Raw genomic sequence first — 18,478 nt, forward strand, 5'->3', positions numbered from 1 at the left:
GGACAGCAGCGGGGGTGGGGGGGTTTACAGGCTGGGACTGCGGTTACATTTTTGCTACTTCTAACGTAACATGATTGCTGGATATAACAAGCAAACTTTTCTTCACGTTCCTGGAGGACGAGTGGATAGTTGACAGGAACATCGCAACTGTTGTGTTGAATACGGTTGAAAAAAAAGGTGCTACGTAACGCTGGCTTTTCCGTGTCTATTATTTCACTAAGAGGAAACTCAATAAAAAGCCATTTGCCAACACTAAATATCAAACAGAAACCAAACACTATATCATAGTAAGTTGCTGTGAGCTGTACATTCACCACTTCTAAACACGCTTCGTTCCTTCACAGCGCTGGGCAATGCAAGGCAATCTCGGAGCTGACCGGCCGAAGGCAGCAGTTTTCATCTGACTTACCCTGGGTTCGGTTAATTAAGTGCCTACTGCTAACTTATAACACTAATAACATCACCATCGGCAAAATACCCCAGCGAATCAAATCCATACTTCAATGTTAACCGTCAAGCCACTAAACCTGTATGGAAATTAACACCTCTGCTGAAGTGTTAAATTTGTTAACGATAATACGAGACGAGACAAGACAACACAACACCGGCGTCATTAAACGCTGACTGTGGTGATATCAACATGCAATATCATTGACGAAAAAGACAACACTAAAAAGGTTATCGCCCCCCCTCTCTCTCTCTACACGCACGCACACACTTGGAGGTAGGGGAGCGAAGGGGAATAAATACCCGTCTGTTTCCCCCTCAACAGAAATAAACAAGGCGTTCACTTGTCAGTCTGCAAGAGAAGGGCACACTGTTTATGCAGAGCAAAAGAGGGAGAGACACACACAGATGCACACACACAAATGGTAAATCTGGAGATATGTGCTGTTGGCGAGTGGGGGTGCTTAAAGAATGACACAAGTCCAAAAAATGTGTGTGTATATTCTTGACCCCTTCAAAAGCACTTGATTATGTACCCCATCCTATGTGCCTAAATTACAGTATGCACAGTACAGCAACTTGCAAGGGTTACGGATGTCACTTCCACTGCACTGATTTCCAAAATTACAAGAAAATATATCATAAAAAAGCTCAAAGGTCAAAGCCACTGTCTAGACATGTTTCTTGTAGCCATGTTAGAAATATATTAAAACTGAGGAGCGACATGTGTGTAATTTTTTTAGACCAACTCATAGGACTTGAAATCTAACTTAGTATGAAAACGGTTGTGGCCCTTTTATGAGATGGAGGTGTGTTTCCCAAGACAAAAGAAAAAAAAAGTGTGGAGGGAGAAGGAGCGGCAAGAAAAAGCAACTGTAGCTATTACAATATATATTTTATTTTATGGAAAGGCTGTATGCTGACATGCATTGTATTTTCAACTTGATAGCAGAGATGTAGTCAACAAGGATGACTGAGCTGTAGTGCAAGCACTCAACTGTCAATCTGTGCTCATACATAAGAGCTTTATTTGTCCAAGAGTGTGAATGTGTGTGTGTGTGTGTGTGTGTGTGTGTGTGTGTGTGTGTGTGTGTGTGTGTGTGTGGCCAACTCTAGAGAGAATGTATCAAAGCTAGAATGACTTTCAACTGAAATGTATATAAGATTCAAATAGCATTCTCTTTTTCCTTTATACTTTTCCTTCCCGTACTCCTCTCCCCCTTCCTTTGTCTTCTGGGAGCCTTAGTCAGCTAAGCTCAGATGTCAAAAGTTTCTCTCTCTCTCTCTCTCTCTCGCTCTCTCTCTCTCTCTCTCTCTCTCTCACACACACACACACACACACACACACACACACACACACACACACACACACACAAACACACCTTCTTAGCCAAAGTGCAGTTGAATGTAGGTATAAAAATCCCATGTGGAGGAATAGTTGGACATTTTGGGAAACATGCTTATTCGCTTTCATAACGAGGGTCCATACATAAAGCTACCACCAACAGCCAGTTATCTTAGCTTAGCATAAAGACTGGAAACAAGAGGAAACAGCTAGCCTGGCCCTGTCCAACAGTAAGAAAATCTATCGACCAGCAACACTTAAGCTCACTGCCGTAAAGTGACAAGTTGGGGTTTTAAAGAGGGTTCTGTGCCAGACTATTTTTTGCCAAGGAGTCTTAGAATCTTGTCGTTACCAGGCAACCAGTTGTGATGCCTGCAAGTTACTGTGAAGTTTCTGGAAGTTGATCCTACTAACAACTATTGCCTGTTTAGACCGAAGCCTGATTTAGCTTATTCCTCTGTACCACAGACCTCCATTGTTCAAAAACTATCAATAATGCATCAATAAGTCACACCATTGCACTGGACGACATGTTCTATAATTACTATTGGTACTGCAATTTTAGTTAGTCCCACACCGTCCAGCTACTGCACCAAATCTGTAGGTATCGTAAACAATTGCACTTGTGAATCTTCTTTGAAACACGCATGTTCTAAAAAAGGTAAACATGAAAGTATACATTTTTGAGCAATTTTTAAAGATCTTTAGTAGGAATGTTTGGGCTTGGGGCTGAGAGCCTTAGAAAGGCTGGGAGAAAGAGACTGGTTAAGAGTTTACTGGTTTTGGTCTTTTCATGGGATTTGTTGACAATATCAAAAGTATAGAATATTGCTAGCCTCAGCCTTTCATTTAGTTTGGGATGCTAAAACGCACATATGATGGCCAACAAACTGTAAAACATGTAATGTAGCTGTAATTTATATGTGTGGCAATGAGAGCTATCCATGCAACATGTCACAGTACAGGAAGTGAGTTAGAAGTGAGCCATTAGCTCAGTGAGGGTTGACTAGGAAGGAGAGAAGGGCGGTAAAAAGGAAAAACATGGGAGGATTCCTCACCAGGGATGTCTGAAACTCATATCGCTGTTTTCAAACAATGTCTCCAGTGAGACAGAGTGAGAGGAACAGAAAACTTGCATTGCCCTGGGCATTGTAAAACAATGGCTATGCACATGAACAAAACAGGCACACACACACACACACACACACACACACACACACACACACACACACAAACACACAAAAACAGACTGTACTTAATGAAAAAAAAATACCAAGTGCTAAGATACAGAAAGTGAGAGCGGAGCAAATAAGTAGGTGAAGGAAGAATAGGAAGAGGGCAGGCATGCTGAAAATAGCAGAAAGGGAAGGAAAATAATGATGCAAAACAAGAGGCAGTCAGGTGGGCCTGATAAACACTTGAGAGGAATAAATGTCAAGTCAAGCACTAAGAGAACCCTAGGAGGCGGAGGTAACAGAAAATGAGAAAGAGAGTGCATTTATGATGCAAACAAACCAAATCAGGGAATATGAAGGACAAATCTGAATCAGTCTAATGGATCAGGGCTACTTGCGTCATTGTAGTGGCTAAATACAAACATAATGAAAACCTTAAAAACACTACTGGCACGATAACATTTACATGTGTTATACTCCACTGACTTCTATGAACTATTGACTTGTGTTTGCGGAAATATCCGTGTGTGTGTGTGTGTGTGTGTGTGATTACACGCCAGCATATGTCTTGTGGGAGTCCTCAGGGCATCCTATACACCCCAGAGAGACCATTGATTAGCTATTAATAAAGCATAGAGATGTCATTGCTCACAGGGTAGGTCAGTGAGGGCTCACACACACGATATCCACACAGGCTGCTACACAGTTTAAATGAACATACTGTATATGGCAGAGGTTTGGCGAGGTTGGAAGGCAGGACAGGGAAAACGAAGAAACTGAAAAATAAAAAATGAGTAGAGCAGGTAAACTGTGCCAATCTATTTCTATTTCTTCTGCCCACTCCCCTACCAAGTTATTCTACCTCTATCTCCCTGTCCTCTTTTCACTTTGAGGCTCTCTATCTTTCTCTCGCTGCCTCTGCCTGTGTCCATTGTGGGCTGCATGTTAGAGCACTGCTGGCTGTCTTCATCCGGTCTTTGATTAGCTGTGATCTATGAGCAAGATACAGAAAAGAAATAAAGAAAACTAAGTGAAAGCAGCAAAGACAGTAGGAAAGAGGTAAGAGGAGGAGCTCCTCCAGCTGATGGATATGACTGTGGTCAAGTCAGGACGCATCCCAGTGCGCCCGCGAGAGAGACTGATGCGTCACACAGGACACATTTGCATCTCTCATTTTGCTTTATTTGCTGCAGTTTTCATCCATTTTGTTCCCAGTTCCTCAACCCACTGGCTTTCTTATCCTGCTGCTCCCCTTCTGTCCCTCCTCGGCTACCCTGCCTCCCACCCTCTCTTCTTCCCAAGCATGTACATCTTCAGGTCACGGGTCATTAAGTCAGCTCCAGAGGGGATGTGTCTGAACAGGATATTTCTCATATTGCCCTGCCCCCACCCCGCTACTAAAACACAAACACGCACAATCACATGCATGTCTATAACGGCACGTGCACCGAATGTGCACATGCTCGATTGGCTTTCTTACTTTGTTTCTTTTTCACCTTTCTCTCTTTATAAACATACTCACAATCACAATCGCTTTTGGCCTTTAACATGCACGATGTATGTCAGTCTCTAGAGTTTAGGGCCAGGACTTGTGGGGGGTCATTTGTTATGTTGGGCAAAAATCCAGAGACTGATATTTGTCCAATAACATATGGATATGTTAACATTATATTTCTGTAATATATCACAATTTCTTTACGCCTAGGACCTACCTCTCATGCTCCTGAAAATACAAATTATTATTATTATTATTATTATTATTATTATTATTATAGGTATTAAAATATTTTTTAATTATTGCTTGTGAATAAATAAAAAACTTTAAAAAGGTTCCCTGTGGAGTTTTTGACCACTTGTAGCACTACTGACCATGTCTTTACGAGTGTGTCCCTGCTTGTTTGGATTGTGCAGAAGCAAGCGTTTTTTTCACGCTATTCTGCTGATTAACATCACAAAGAAAGGTAATGAAGAAGAAAACTGCAAGCTATTAAACATGAATTTGATGCACTGGACACATTTGTGAGGCCTTGAGATGCACACAATGGGGTTTATGAGTTAGCACTCAATGCAAATATAACTTTTTAGCTTACAAGGAAACTTCACAGGGCACCTATAAGTCAATAAAGCTGGTGTAGATGGTTTCTTTTCAAAACTGTTTAATATGAGCGAGACATGTTCATCCAAAGCACTGTGATGTTTATCTTCAAATCGTTCACATGGATCCCTTTTTTTCAAATAATTCCAAGCAAAAAATAACAGACCAAACTGTGTGCGATTTAAAGCTTTAGTGCGTAACTTTTTGACATTAATGAACGTCCGTTACATTCAAGCCGTTGCCAAATGAGTTGCTACAAAGCCAATTACGACTATCAGCTCCACACATCTCTCTCAGTATTTCTCAGTATGGCTATGTTAAGAAGATTGTGGCGTCCGGTGACTTTCCTGCGCAGAAACTCGAGTGAAGATAATTACCTCTTCTGAAGAGGCCATCATGTTTTTTAATCCTCCGTGTCCTCCTTGGTTACAAGCAACTGTGTGAATGGGGCGTGGGGGCGGTGCACTGTCACGTTAGTCTATATCCTTCGCGTTACACTACCAGGATTGCTTTGGTGCTGCAGGAAATTAAGTCGGATGCATGTATTTTACGTTTCTATCTGCTTTTTTGTGCTGGAATTTTAAATTCTATGGATTTATGAGGACTACTGTTAACTGCTCCTAAAACCTCTGCATGGTAAATTGAGACAGTTAGCTAGACTATCTGTCCAATCTGAGTTTTCTCTTGCAAGACTATTTTTGCACTGCATTGGAGGAAGGTCTAGCAAAGCGAGACTAGCATCATGTGGACAAGACAACAGTTTTGTTGTCATTACTTGGAATTCCTCATGGGGGCGGCAGAAACTACGCACTATAGCTTTAAAGCTAATATATATAAATATACAGTATATAAATATAATTCTGTTACTTTTCAGATAAAGCTACAGTAAGTAGGCCTACCTATTATCACATAAAGTTATGCATGAAGCGCTGAATAATGTTGGGCATGTGGGTGTGTTTTGTCTGTGTCTACTCAGACCAATAGGACAACTTAACTTTAGAAAGAGTCATACAAAACAAATTCACATTTTAGCTCAAGCTGATGTGATTCTAACAAATGCTTGCTTGCAAATGTATACACATATGCACACATGTACAAATGTATGCACACACACGGACACACACACACACACACACACACATGCATATTTCCTAATGTAATACGTGTTGGATACATGTGTATATACACACACACACACACACACACACACACACACACACACACACACACACACACACCATGGTTGTTGTGCACTGTCAAACAACATTAGACTGCAAGGCGGTGTCAATGGAGATAATTAGAATAGCACATCCATTGTATTCTTCATTACGTGTGTCATCCTCACTTACTGAGTGTGTGCTTCCTTACTGTTACCACCCTCCTCCCCCAATGCCTCCTACCCCTGACACACACACACACACACACACACACACACACGCGCACACACACACACACACACACACACACACACACTCTTACCCCACCCTAAAAGTAACAAGTCATGATCCCCATCAGTGATGACTTAAAATATAGATCTAAATGTCTGAACACCCATCATTAATTAGGTTATCGGGCTGGAGGAGGAGGAAGAGGAGGAGGAGGAGGAATGCAGCAGTGATACACAAAGTTGAGGCACAGCATCACTGTTTGAGGAAAAGGGTGTTGGCGAGATCATGGTGGGTGATGAGTAATGCTCTGACGTCAGTTCTGCTTTTGGCAAAATATCTGACATTGATTCTGTCTGCTGGCACGTACTTACACTACTTTTGTAAGTTTATATGCAGGAGGATCCATTCAGTCAGAAAGATGCAGATGCAACACCGACTATACAGTATAAAATCAAAAGCATGTCAGCTGGCAGGTCAGAAACAGAAACACACAGATTTGCATGCATGTACTCGCACACACCTTGGCTGAGTGTGGTTAATGAATAACTAACTAGCAGAGAGGAAAGGGAGCCATCTTCTCTGAGTAAGGCCAAATGAATTCGCCGAAGCGCTATGCAAATGTTCCCTGGGCTAACGAGACTGCCTGCATGATTGGAGTGCCATTGAAATTCTCCTCGTGCACAGCCCTCTCTCACTTCCTTCCTCCCTCCCTCCTTCAATCTCCCTCCATCTCTCCCGCCATTTCAATCTCTACACAGAACATCCATGTCCATGTACATGTAGTACAATGTTTGTCTATCCGTCTGTCTGTAATGCAACAAATAACCTGCACATTATGTATATGTATTGTGTATCTTAAAAGCTACAAATCAGCATTTCCTTTCAAACTAAAATCATGTCAACGACTCAGATACACACTGCGACCCTATCAGTGCCTGGACAGCAGTGAATGCCCCTGTGTTTTAGTCTCTCTGTCTGTCTCACTAACACACACAGAGTCCGCTCACACAGAGCGCGCTCAGAGTCGCTCTGCACCTGTTCTCTCTGTAAAACATCCAAACACGAGTGCTGAATAAATAACCCAACCTAACACAAATAACTGCCAGGTTCACGCACGCACAAACACACACACGCACACAGCCCATAAACACACTTCAATAAGTAAACACCACCTATTTCCCCTCCACAGCTACCCATTGCCCTCTTCCCCCCACCCTTCGCACAGGCACAAACTGCTACCATCCCGAAAGACAAACACATAGATGTGCACAATGTGTGTAATGGTTAATGGTCAGAAAAGGGATGAATAAAAAAAAAAAGTCTAACAGAGAAAGATAGATGGAGGAGAGAGGGTAGGTGGGGGGGGCATTAAGCACTTGTCAGATGCATCTTTAATGGAAGGACATGGCGACTTTAAAGCCCCTGGCCTCCTCTTTCTCCCTGGGGTGCTGGGGACAACAAGAAAACCGAGCCCACACACCTCTCTCTTTGTCCATCTGCCCATCCTCTCATACGTTCTCATATACCTAGCTGCCTCATTCCATTATCTTTCCATCCTATGCCCACTTTGCCATCTGCATAATTTAGCATGTCAAGCTTTTGTGCCACTTTGTCCTTCTTTTTTTGCCTATTCTGGCATTTTTTGTGCCTATCTGTTGTTCACTTTCAGGTTTGATGGAGTGGAAGGAAAAGACGAGGATTTGTCACTTCATCTCCTAATAAGTGCCTCTAGAAAGGAAGCGTGAGAGAGAAAGCGATAAAGTTAAGAGAAGAGTGGATAGACAGAGGGGTAGAGGGAGTATAGGGCCTCTGCAGAGTGGCCACAAAATGGAGACTGGGACAGAAGCTGCAGCAGCTGTGGTGACGCTACACTTCACAGAGAGAGCGAGGCAGTGTGTGTGTGAAAGAGAAGGGGGATTAAACAACCTCAATCAATGAATGCAAAAACACAGACATCACACTTTTCCACACCCTCGATACACTCCCTGGTCTCTGTCGCTCTTCCACTATATCAACCACACAATGAGTCAATTAGTAGATAGATAGATTCAATCTATCTATCTACATATCTATCACTTTGTGTCTTTCTCTAGTGATATTCTTTCATTCTGAAGCCTCTCCATGTAATATAGCAGAAGAGGAGTGTGCTACAATCTCAGCCATACTGCATGTATCCAAAGGAACTTTTAACTTCAGAGGAAGTTATTATTCATGTTCTTGTAATATTCTATATACATCTTTTCTTCAAAATGAAGGAGCAGGGGAGGTCAAGTTGTTGTAAATGGTGAGCAGATTGTATGAAATTTAACATTAAATCAGGTTGGTTAAGGCATATATTCCTTAGCCTGATATATTACTGCAATATGACTCACACTGTCAATGTTTTCTTTAACGTTTAATGAAGCTACTCAGGTGTCACTAGTTTAATATATTCAACCACAGTATGTTATGTGATTCACATAAACATGATGTTTGCGTCTGAAAAATGGTCCGATTTCTTTCATTTCAACATAAGATAAAATAAACATAAACAACTGAACTCTCTGTATATTCTTTTCACATTTTCCTCATGTTAACTCCCAAGAGACTGAACTAACTACATATAGCACAAATTCAAGAACAGGCCTGTGAATATTTCCAGACAAAATTTATTTTTAGCATTTTGATAGCAGCAGTATTTATTGAGGATTAGCACTAAAAGTGGTTCTTAAAGACCAACAGAGTAATAAAGATTATGCTTATGTGTAGTAGGCCGACCAATACTCGAGGCAGATACCGTTATGATATTTGAGATATACTGGCTGATAGTCATGATCATGTTTGTTTTTAAACTATGTAACATTACACACTGGCTAAATGCCTTCAGACATATCTTTGGCAAGTCTGTAATGTAATTTGTTGTTACTTATTCTTGTTTATTGGTGCTCTAATGTGTACTGCACAGGCACACAGTGTCACCTACAAACCAGAAAGACAGTGGTAAAATCTCCACATTTGTAGATAAAAGATTCCTTTTCCTGACAGTGACGACATGTATCTTCGCTACCTGTCCCTCAAATGTACATAAATATGCAGCTATGTCATCTGTGTGTGTGTGTGTGTGTGTGTGTGTGTGTGTGTGTGTGTGTGTGTGTGTGTGTGTGTGTGTGTGTGTGTGTGTGTGTGTGTGTAAGAGCTGAGCCATGGTGATGCACTAATAAAAATCAGGCAGTGATGCATCCTCACACCTTCCTCATTCCGCCCGCCGGTTCGCACCCGTTACCATGGTGACCAGATAAAACTCACACTGTTTTAAGCTCCAACTGGAGGAGACGGATACTAACACAGTGACACACACACACACACACACACACACGCACACACACGCACACACAAATGAAGTTCCTTCATACACATCCGTCAACAGAGCATTCTCTTTCAGTTCCCTAACTGACAAGCAAACAAATGTTAATTTTCTAACCAATGGCTATACCAGCAAACCATCAATTAGAGGGAGAGACATGGCTAGATAGAGAGATAGCAGGAGAAGGGGAGGTATGACAGGGGAGTAAAAACCAGGATAGCCAGTCAACACACAAAGCCCTCCTCTGTTTGACTGTCTACTTGTCTATCTATCTGTCTACTCCCCCCCCCTACATTGCTCCGTGAACGGGCCTCAACGCAAACAGATTTGGCTGTCAAATACTGACACGACACTCAGGCAGGGTCGTCTCGCAGTGAGGCTAGCTGTCAGCAAACACCCTCCTGCCTCTTCATCAAAGCCCATTCAAACTCAGCTTTATTGACCAACACAGCCGTCTGTGTGACATGTGTCAAGGCAATACAAGGGGTGGCTGTGGTAGAGAGGTTGCCTGCCAATTGGAAGGTTGGTGGTTCGATCCCTGGCCCTGCAGTCCCATGTCAAAGTGTCCTTGGGCAAGACACTGAATCAGATGTTTATCTGATGAGCAGGTGGCACCTTGTACGGCAGCCACAGTGTGTGAATGGTTCCTGTACTATGACAAGCGCTTTGAGTAGTGGTTAAGACAAGATATAAATACAGTCCATTTACAATAATAAATGGCAAACCACTAGAGCATCTCAAGTGCTATCGAAAGAGAAAAATCTGTACATGCTACCAGGAGCTGATAAATGGAGTGGATGGATAGATGAAGTGTGTGGTGGAATGTAGTGGGTTGGAAGGGCCGCGTGTGTGCGTTCATGTGTGTGTGACCATGATGCTGAGGCCACCAGTCTGTACCAGGAAGAGATGAGAGTCGAGCCAAAGACAGACGGAAAGAAGAAGAGGAGCATTGTGTTACTAATAAGACCTATTCATCAGCCCTGGAGAGAGAAGGAGAGTGAGAGAGATGGAAAACAAAAAAGCTCTCAAACTTTTTAAATGCAAATTCAGATGGTTTACTTTAGGATGATTTTTTTCATTATGGAATAACCTAATCGATCAATCATTTTGTCTATAAAATGTCCATCACACTGCATGTCTTGTTTTGCTCGGGCAACAGTCCATAACCCAAAAATATTTTTACAATACAACAGAGAAAAACAGCAAACCACACATTGAAGAAGCTGTTGACTAATTATTTTAGCTCTAAAAGGGTGTTTCATATTCTTTACCACTCCAACAATAAACTGTATTGTATACTGTATATAAATATCATACATACATAATAATTGTATCCATTTTTTTTTTTTTTACATCTGGACATGATCAAAACGTATGAAGTTTTACAAGAAATTATTAATAAGAATATTCTGTAAATAATGGTATTGTATTGATGTCATATGTTCATGGAGCAAATTATATTACAGCGTTTTTATTGAAGCATATGGATGACTTGTCCCGATCAGCTTAGTCACAGAAAGCAGCTCATGTGAATGTGTTGTTGTTGTGTGTGTGTGTGTGTGTGTGTGTGTGTGTGTGTGTGTGTGTGTGTGTGTGTGTGTCCCCACACACATGCTCTTGCTTGTTCATATGTGCATGTTTTACCATCAAACAGACAGGCCCGGTCTCACCACACTCACACTGAGGGATCCGTGACTAGAGAGAGGGAAATCCAACAGCAAGCTTTATCGATCCAGACTGGAAACCCCCCTCAGGCCACACACACACACAGAGCTGTGCCGGATCAATGAGTGCTCCCGTGTGAAGGACAGAGCCATACAAAGAGACACACAAATAAACACACACACCTCTATACACACACTATTGAGAGAGATGAAAGGGGTGCTCGGTATCAGACACCGAGATAAGGGGCAGAGGGAGCAATACGTATCATCTGACCTAACAGTCTCATCTGACACCTTGCAGTTTGCCATTGCTCACGGAGCAAATGTTAACACTGCATCACACAAGCCTGCACGCACACACAGCACACATAGCCAGGACATACAGCAGCATGTAGGAGGCTCAGTTTCAAACTGATATTATTATTCCTCATTTCACATGGAATGATTTGAATAGAGGATCAGACGCAGCAGAGAGAACAGCTCCAGACACAGCAGAGCCCTAGAGGTGTGGCTGCTCTCTTTTGGGTGACTGTGATGAGCAGCTAAACAGATCTCTCACACACACACACACACACACACACACACACACACACACACACACACACACACACACATACATAGCACATGTCTACTAATGCCTGATTTATCCCTGTAACACAGCTATTAACCACAGCGGTGTCAGTTAGTGAGTGAGGAGCCAGAGATGTGCCAAGCAAAGGCCATTTCATCAGACTTATTTTTGAATGATAGGCCCATTCTTTTTAAACCATCCTCTATCTTCTTTCACTGACAAAACAGGAGATGTCAATGACACAGTTAGATTGATTAGTATCAACAATCACAAACATGGCAAACGAGGAAAAAAAACTTCATTACAATCAAATATGATAGAAAAACATTTTTTACTAAACTGACCGAACACAATATATGTGGTTTGGGATTCATTCGGTCTAAAAATAACTGGAGAGACTTCTCATTTCTCTAAGGGCAAATGTTATTGAGTCCATTGACATATTGGGATGACATTAGATCATTTGCTTTCCATTATTATCCACCATCTGATCAAACACAGCGGGCATGCACTCAGCCAAATATAACTCACATAGTTACACGAATGGAGTTTGCAGTGACATTAGATATCTGCGAGAGAGGACAAAAGGTGGATGTGGGGGTTTTTGTGTTTGGTGAACCTTTAATGACTATCATTGGCTAAATGTCCTACCTGGGACAATGGAGACGGTGTCCTTCTCCCAGGACACCACGCTGACGTACTCCTGGACGGCTGAGGGGATGAGGCACTTGAACACGGCGACATTACCCCGCATGGAGCGTTGATCGGCCACACGGACTGTGTAGGGCTCCCTGAATACTGAGGTGTGGAGAAAACAGCTGAAGTTAGTCAATGGAAGGATGGTGGTTGGTGGTGATAGTGGATGTCTCAGAATAAGGCTGAACAAACCTTGATCTTTAGTTTTAATCAATGACAAAGTGGTGAAAGTTACTAACATAGTTTTTATTTTGGAAAAAGGCCTTAACGTGATTTTGTCAGACAATCCCAGGAAATTAAAAATGCCCATCACAGTTTCCAAGAGCCCAAGATTATGTCTTCAAATTGCCTGTTTTGTCAGAGCAACTGTCCAAACCCCAAATATATTAAATGTATAATGATATAAAACATAGTAAATCATTAAATGATCACATTTGCAAAGCTGAACCAAAGAATGTTTGGCATTTTAGGCCTTCAGGATACCAAACCACTGGCGGATGGTTGTGATGTTACCATGCAATATTGTACTTCAGCAAAATGAATGGTAGCAGTAACTTTTCTTACTTTGATTTATTTCCCAGAGCCTAAGGTGACCTCTTTACATTGCTGGTTTTGTACGGAGAACAGTCAAAAACCCAAAGATGTTTAATTTGTCAAGATATTAAACAGAGCATTAAATTGTTACATTTACGAAGCTGGAACCAGAAAATATTTTTGTTTCATAAATGGCTTGACCAATTATAAAAACTTCTGTCAATGAGATAATTGATTAATCGACTTTTGAAAATTGTTTCAGCACTGTATAAAAGTAACAACTCACTCCTCTTTACTACACATGTTGACACTGTACAGTTGACATCCTTCTTTCCTGTTTAACCCATAGCAAAAGCCGGGGCAGGTCTTGTAAACAAACTTGTCTGGTGTCATGTTCAACCCCATTAAGCCAGCATTTCTCTATTTAGCCCCAGATTTGAAGTCACACTATGATTGTAAGGAAGGTTGACACAGAGCTGTGTTGAAGGGGATACACAGTGAGCGGCCCTTGGCCTTTTAAAGAACAACGCCACAGATGCTATGCGACGGCGAGGAGTGGAGAGTTGCTCACGGCCGATGGACCTGTCACATGCAGGCGCCAGGCATCAAAAACACCCCCCCCCCTGCACATGGCATGCGGAGCACTAGGCTGTGAATCTGTGCCAGTGTACAGAAAGGATGCTGGTGATTAAGACGGGCTTAATGATGAAAACAGTAGCCTGTAGCTAACAAAATGATCTCTCCAGTTAACTCGGTCACATTTAGATTAGTGAGAAATGTGAAATGCTGAATCAGAGCATATATTTTCATTAAATAAATTAAGTAAAGTGAAATTAAATTAATGGATTATTTTGGTGAGGAGAGACAGGTAGTTCAAGGGCATGCTATCTTGACTGAATGAACGCTGGCCTGTGCTTTCTGAACTGAGCTGATCAGAACTGTGTGGGTTTAACCCTCCACACTGATCTCATTTGTATAAAGGGGCATTGCCACATTTCTCTTAAGTATCTTTGACATATAAAAAATTAGACTATCCGACATAAGTAAGATGAAAAGAAAATTACAGAAATCAGATGGGGTCTGATTTTAGGGAGTGTTTCTGGCATCACAATCTATCACAACTATTCAACGAGGCTTTCCTTAGAAATTAGGACAGTAATGGCTTGACAATGTAAAACACACACACACACACACACACACACACACACACACACACACACACACACACACACACACACACACACACACACACATACAGTGCGTGGCCCCGCCCTCTGGTGTTATTGCTCTCTCTCCCCTAGCTCTCCAGTGATATAATTAACGCCTAGCCTGAAGGCCAGCTTCCTTGGTCATTAATAATGCTTTATGCCAGCCGCCACTGTCACTGGAACCCAAGCCGATGTCCTTGTCCAAATGGTGGAGAGTCTTTCACCTTAAAGTCCAGGGTTTAATCTCCCAAGTCTTTGTCTGATTCCGTCCATTGCTTTTACACTGTTCTACTTTTTCATAACTGGCTGAACCTTGGACCCTTTCTTTCTTCTTTCCTGACTTGTGACAGAGCCAAGACTGGAGTAGAGCAGGGACTATTCCTTCAGCACTGTTGAAATTCAACCTTGCAACATATATGTGTATGTACCATGCCAAACATAGATGAGATTTAGAACATTGGATTTTGGGTCTTTAAAAAATCTATTGTCAAGTAACTGATGCTGCTTTGTACCTGTGTAAATTAATGGTCGCAGAAAGATATCCTCTGGAGAGCATATCATGTCTCACTATGGCCACCTGACACACAGGATGCTAATGTGAGCTGAAGCCTCATTTGTAAACAAGTCAAAGCTAAAGGACAAATAATTCCAATCAAGTCTTTATTTCATTTCTTTATTCCAGCAGCTCCTGGTTCTCATTGTTTCGATCAACGTACAGATCAATAGTCAGGATCAACTGAGTAGCCTCAGCTATTGTGGCTGAGCCAATTCTTTCAATCATTTATTTACTCTCTGATTGACCCTGCTGCCTCTCGTCAATACCAGGGAAAATCCCCAATGCCCACTGTGCCTCTCATAGAGTGTTTAAAATCAGCTAGACAGCTTGTAAATGTTTGGTGCAATGATGACAGTCATCACATGTCAGTTCAGTGTGAGTTAAAATCCAGTCAAGGTCACCTCAAGTTTGTACTTCCTGTGCTTTGACCCTAGCCCATCCTACACTTGCTAACCTCTCAAACAAGCCCTGTATGGCAACATACCCTTGTACACAACCATGTAACCAGCTCCAATAAGAGGCAACTGTTGTGATAGCATTGTCATTTAACACACGTTCCTCTTCCAAGATATGAAAGACACAGAGAAAAAAAAACATTACATATTCATTCTCTTAACCCTTGTGACAGGATGCAAATGGTAGCCCAACTGATTTGTGTGTAAATTGCACTCCCCCTCATCACATGCGCAGCAGAATCATTAGGATGTTACTGATGCCTGACTATATGCAGCCTGGTTGCCTAGGAACGAGCTAAAACATGGGTCTGGTGCACTGGGCGCACTGGGAGGCAAGTCTTGTATCACTGTCGCTTCAATAATTAACGACAGGGAAACCAAATACTGCATTTACTTATTCATAAAGCAAGCAGCAAAAGCACAGAGAAGGAGAAAGAGAAAAATAATGACGAACAGGAGAAATGAATGGATGCAGATTTCATTATTGAATGAATAGTATAGGAAAAGCAGTCCTTGTGTATCAGGTCAAGGGACCATACTTATAGTATTAGTAAGGAAATGCCAGCCAGAGAAAAGATGAGGAGGGCAGATAGAGGAAAAGGATCTTAACACCTGCTGTCTTGGCCCGGGCCTCGGTAGGCTTGTGTGTTTTAGTCGGGACAAAGGGGAGCTGAGGTGAGCTACATGAACAGGTGTCCTCATTTTCTTTTATTAACTTTGTGTAAAGAGGACTTAGGTGCACAAAACGTTAAAACCCTCGGACTTAGGCAGAATATTATTCTAACATAAGTGACTGTAATGACTGACTATATGTGTGAAAGGTGTGCTTTCCTTTTTTAAGTTAAATTGGGTCCCTTAAGTTGTTACCAAAAGTGAAAATGATTTCTATATCCTTGAGATGAGATCCTTAAAAAAAACAGCAAAGCCTCATTCCTGAAGCTATAGATCCTGCCAAACTGCTAGATATGCCACACACACACATGCTCGCATGCATGCACGCTATAATGTGTTAACTATTGTTTCAGACTGAAACAGGTAGAAGTCCCAATCCAAGTTACATTAATAATAATACATTTATCAGAAATGATTCTGCTTATCATTGCATATAATTTAATCATGCATTATTATTATGTAATAAAACATTAATATATGTGTAGTTTTTTTGAAAATCTAAATTAAAAGGGTCAAAGTTCAGCCAGTCAAGTAACTGGGATATTAAAAACGAACTAAGGAATTCTAGAGCATAGAACTACAATGGTATGGTACTATGGGAGAAAAAAACAAATCAATAAGTAAAGTAATTAATTTCTATGTGGTATGACAATTAAATGGCTCTTGAAGTCTATTTGAGTTGTGCAATGCTTCACAGTAAACATCAAGTCTGCTCAATTATTTTTCCTAGTTATCTAATTGTTGTGACAAATCGATCTGTACTTCAAACTGATTGACCATGTAACAGTAGCTGGGAAAAAAGAATGCAGACATTGTGTTTTGTGTGATGAATTACTGCTGAAACTCCAGCAAGTGTTAAAAGTTTGCTAGTTGATTTTTATGGAAATGAATGGAACCCAATTTCTGCCGAAAAAGTAAGAAAATACATACACAAAAATCAGAAACATGCATTTGAAAACTATGAGCAGCATGTACACAAGGTTTGTAGTTCTGGAGCCAAAACCTGCAAAATCACAGGTTTGGTCTGAGAATGAACCAGTCCAGGATGAAGACCATACCTGGAGTACCATACACACTTTAGTATATGGTGAGTTTTTCTGTAAATAGTTTTTATCCTAAATGTATTTATTATTCAATAGTTGTTTAGCTGTCTCTTAAAACTCCATCTGAGATCAATGAAACACGGTTAAATTTTTTTTAACTAAAAACTACATTTCTGCATTAGATTAGTATTTAGAAAGACGCTATCAAAGAAGTTTGAATAAAAAAATAAATGCAGAAAACTAGATTAGCCGCAACAAGAGAGACAAATAAAAACATGTACAGGAAAACAAGCTGTCCACGTAGTGATTTTCATAAATGTAGAGCTATCCAGACAGGTGCTAGTGCTATTATTGGCCCACAATCAGCATGCATGGGAGAGGGTGAGAAAGAGGGGGAGGGATAGAGAGAAGATGAGAAGTAAGAGAGAGAGAGAGAGAGAGAGAGAGAGAGAGAGAGGCAGGGAGGGAGGACGAGACGAATGGCGAGGGGGAAAGGCAGATTTTTGGGGGAGGTGTCACACTGCGAGCTGTCAGCTGCCATCATTCTCCTGCGCCACCTGAGACAGGGCATACCACACCCAAGCGCTCACGCCTCTGTCGCCCATGGCAACTGTAGGGTTGTGTGTGTGTGTGTGTGTGTGTGTGTGTGTGTGTGTGTGTGTGTGTGTGTGACTCTGGAGGTAATGAGGTGCACACACATGCACGTGAGCCCTGGTTATGGAGCTGTGGACTTGTGGTTGCCTCAGCATTTAATTGATTAATTGTTGTAATTATTTGGGCGGGAAGGTCATCCCAACACTGAGGCTGGCTAGAAGGTCACTCTCACGCTGGAGGGACTGTCCTCCTCTAGGGACCACACAGGCCATATGGGTGTGTGTGTGTGTGTGTGTGTGTGTGTGTGTGTGTGTGTGTGTGTGTGTGTGTGTGTGTGTGTGTGTGTGTGTGTGTGTGTGTGTGTGTGTGTGTGTGTGTGTGTGTGTGTGTGTGTGGTGAGGGAGAGAATCCAGCAGCATCAAAATCATTTTGTTCGTATTTAGGTGTGGGGTAGGGAACTGCTGACTGTCTCTTCATGCAGGATTGATAAACACAGTCAAAATATCTGCCTGGCTATTACCATGACCTGAAAATCCACTTTTTTAACGATTCTGTTCACATCTTTCCATGTCTGTAGCTGACTCTCCAAAATCTTTCCTGCCAAACACCCTGACAAAGAGCTGGCAACTATGTGTGTGTGTGTGTGTGTGTGTGTGTGTGTGTGTGTGTGTGTGTGTAGTTAGGGGACTTTC

The 18,478-nt window shown here is 41.7% G+C and overlaps 1 protein-coding gene across 2 annotated transcripts in view; it reads right to left on the bottom strand.

The window, feature by feature from the left end:
• The window catches only part of dscaml1 (Down syndrome cell adhesion molecule like 1), a 101,696-nt gene that overhangs the window by 71,751 nt on the left and 11,467 nt on the right, over positions 1-18,478 (bottom strand). For both annotated transcript variants that reach the window (XM_078246177.1, XM_078246178.1), the window contains exon 3: positions 12,680-12,826. In XM_078246177.1, the coding sequence (XP_078102303.1) occupies positions 12,680-12,826 (147 nt within the window). The remainder of the gene's footprint in view (positions 1-12,679; positions 12,827-18,478) is intronic.

Source organism: Sander vitreus, chromosome 3 (genome assembly GCF_031162955.1).
Source record: "Sander vitreus isolate 19-12246 chromosome 3, sanVit1, whole genome shotgun sequence".
Classification (NCBI taxonomy): Eukaryota; Metazoa; Chordata; class Actinopteri; order Perciformes; family Percidae; genus Sander; species Sander vitreus.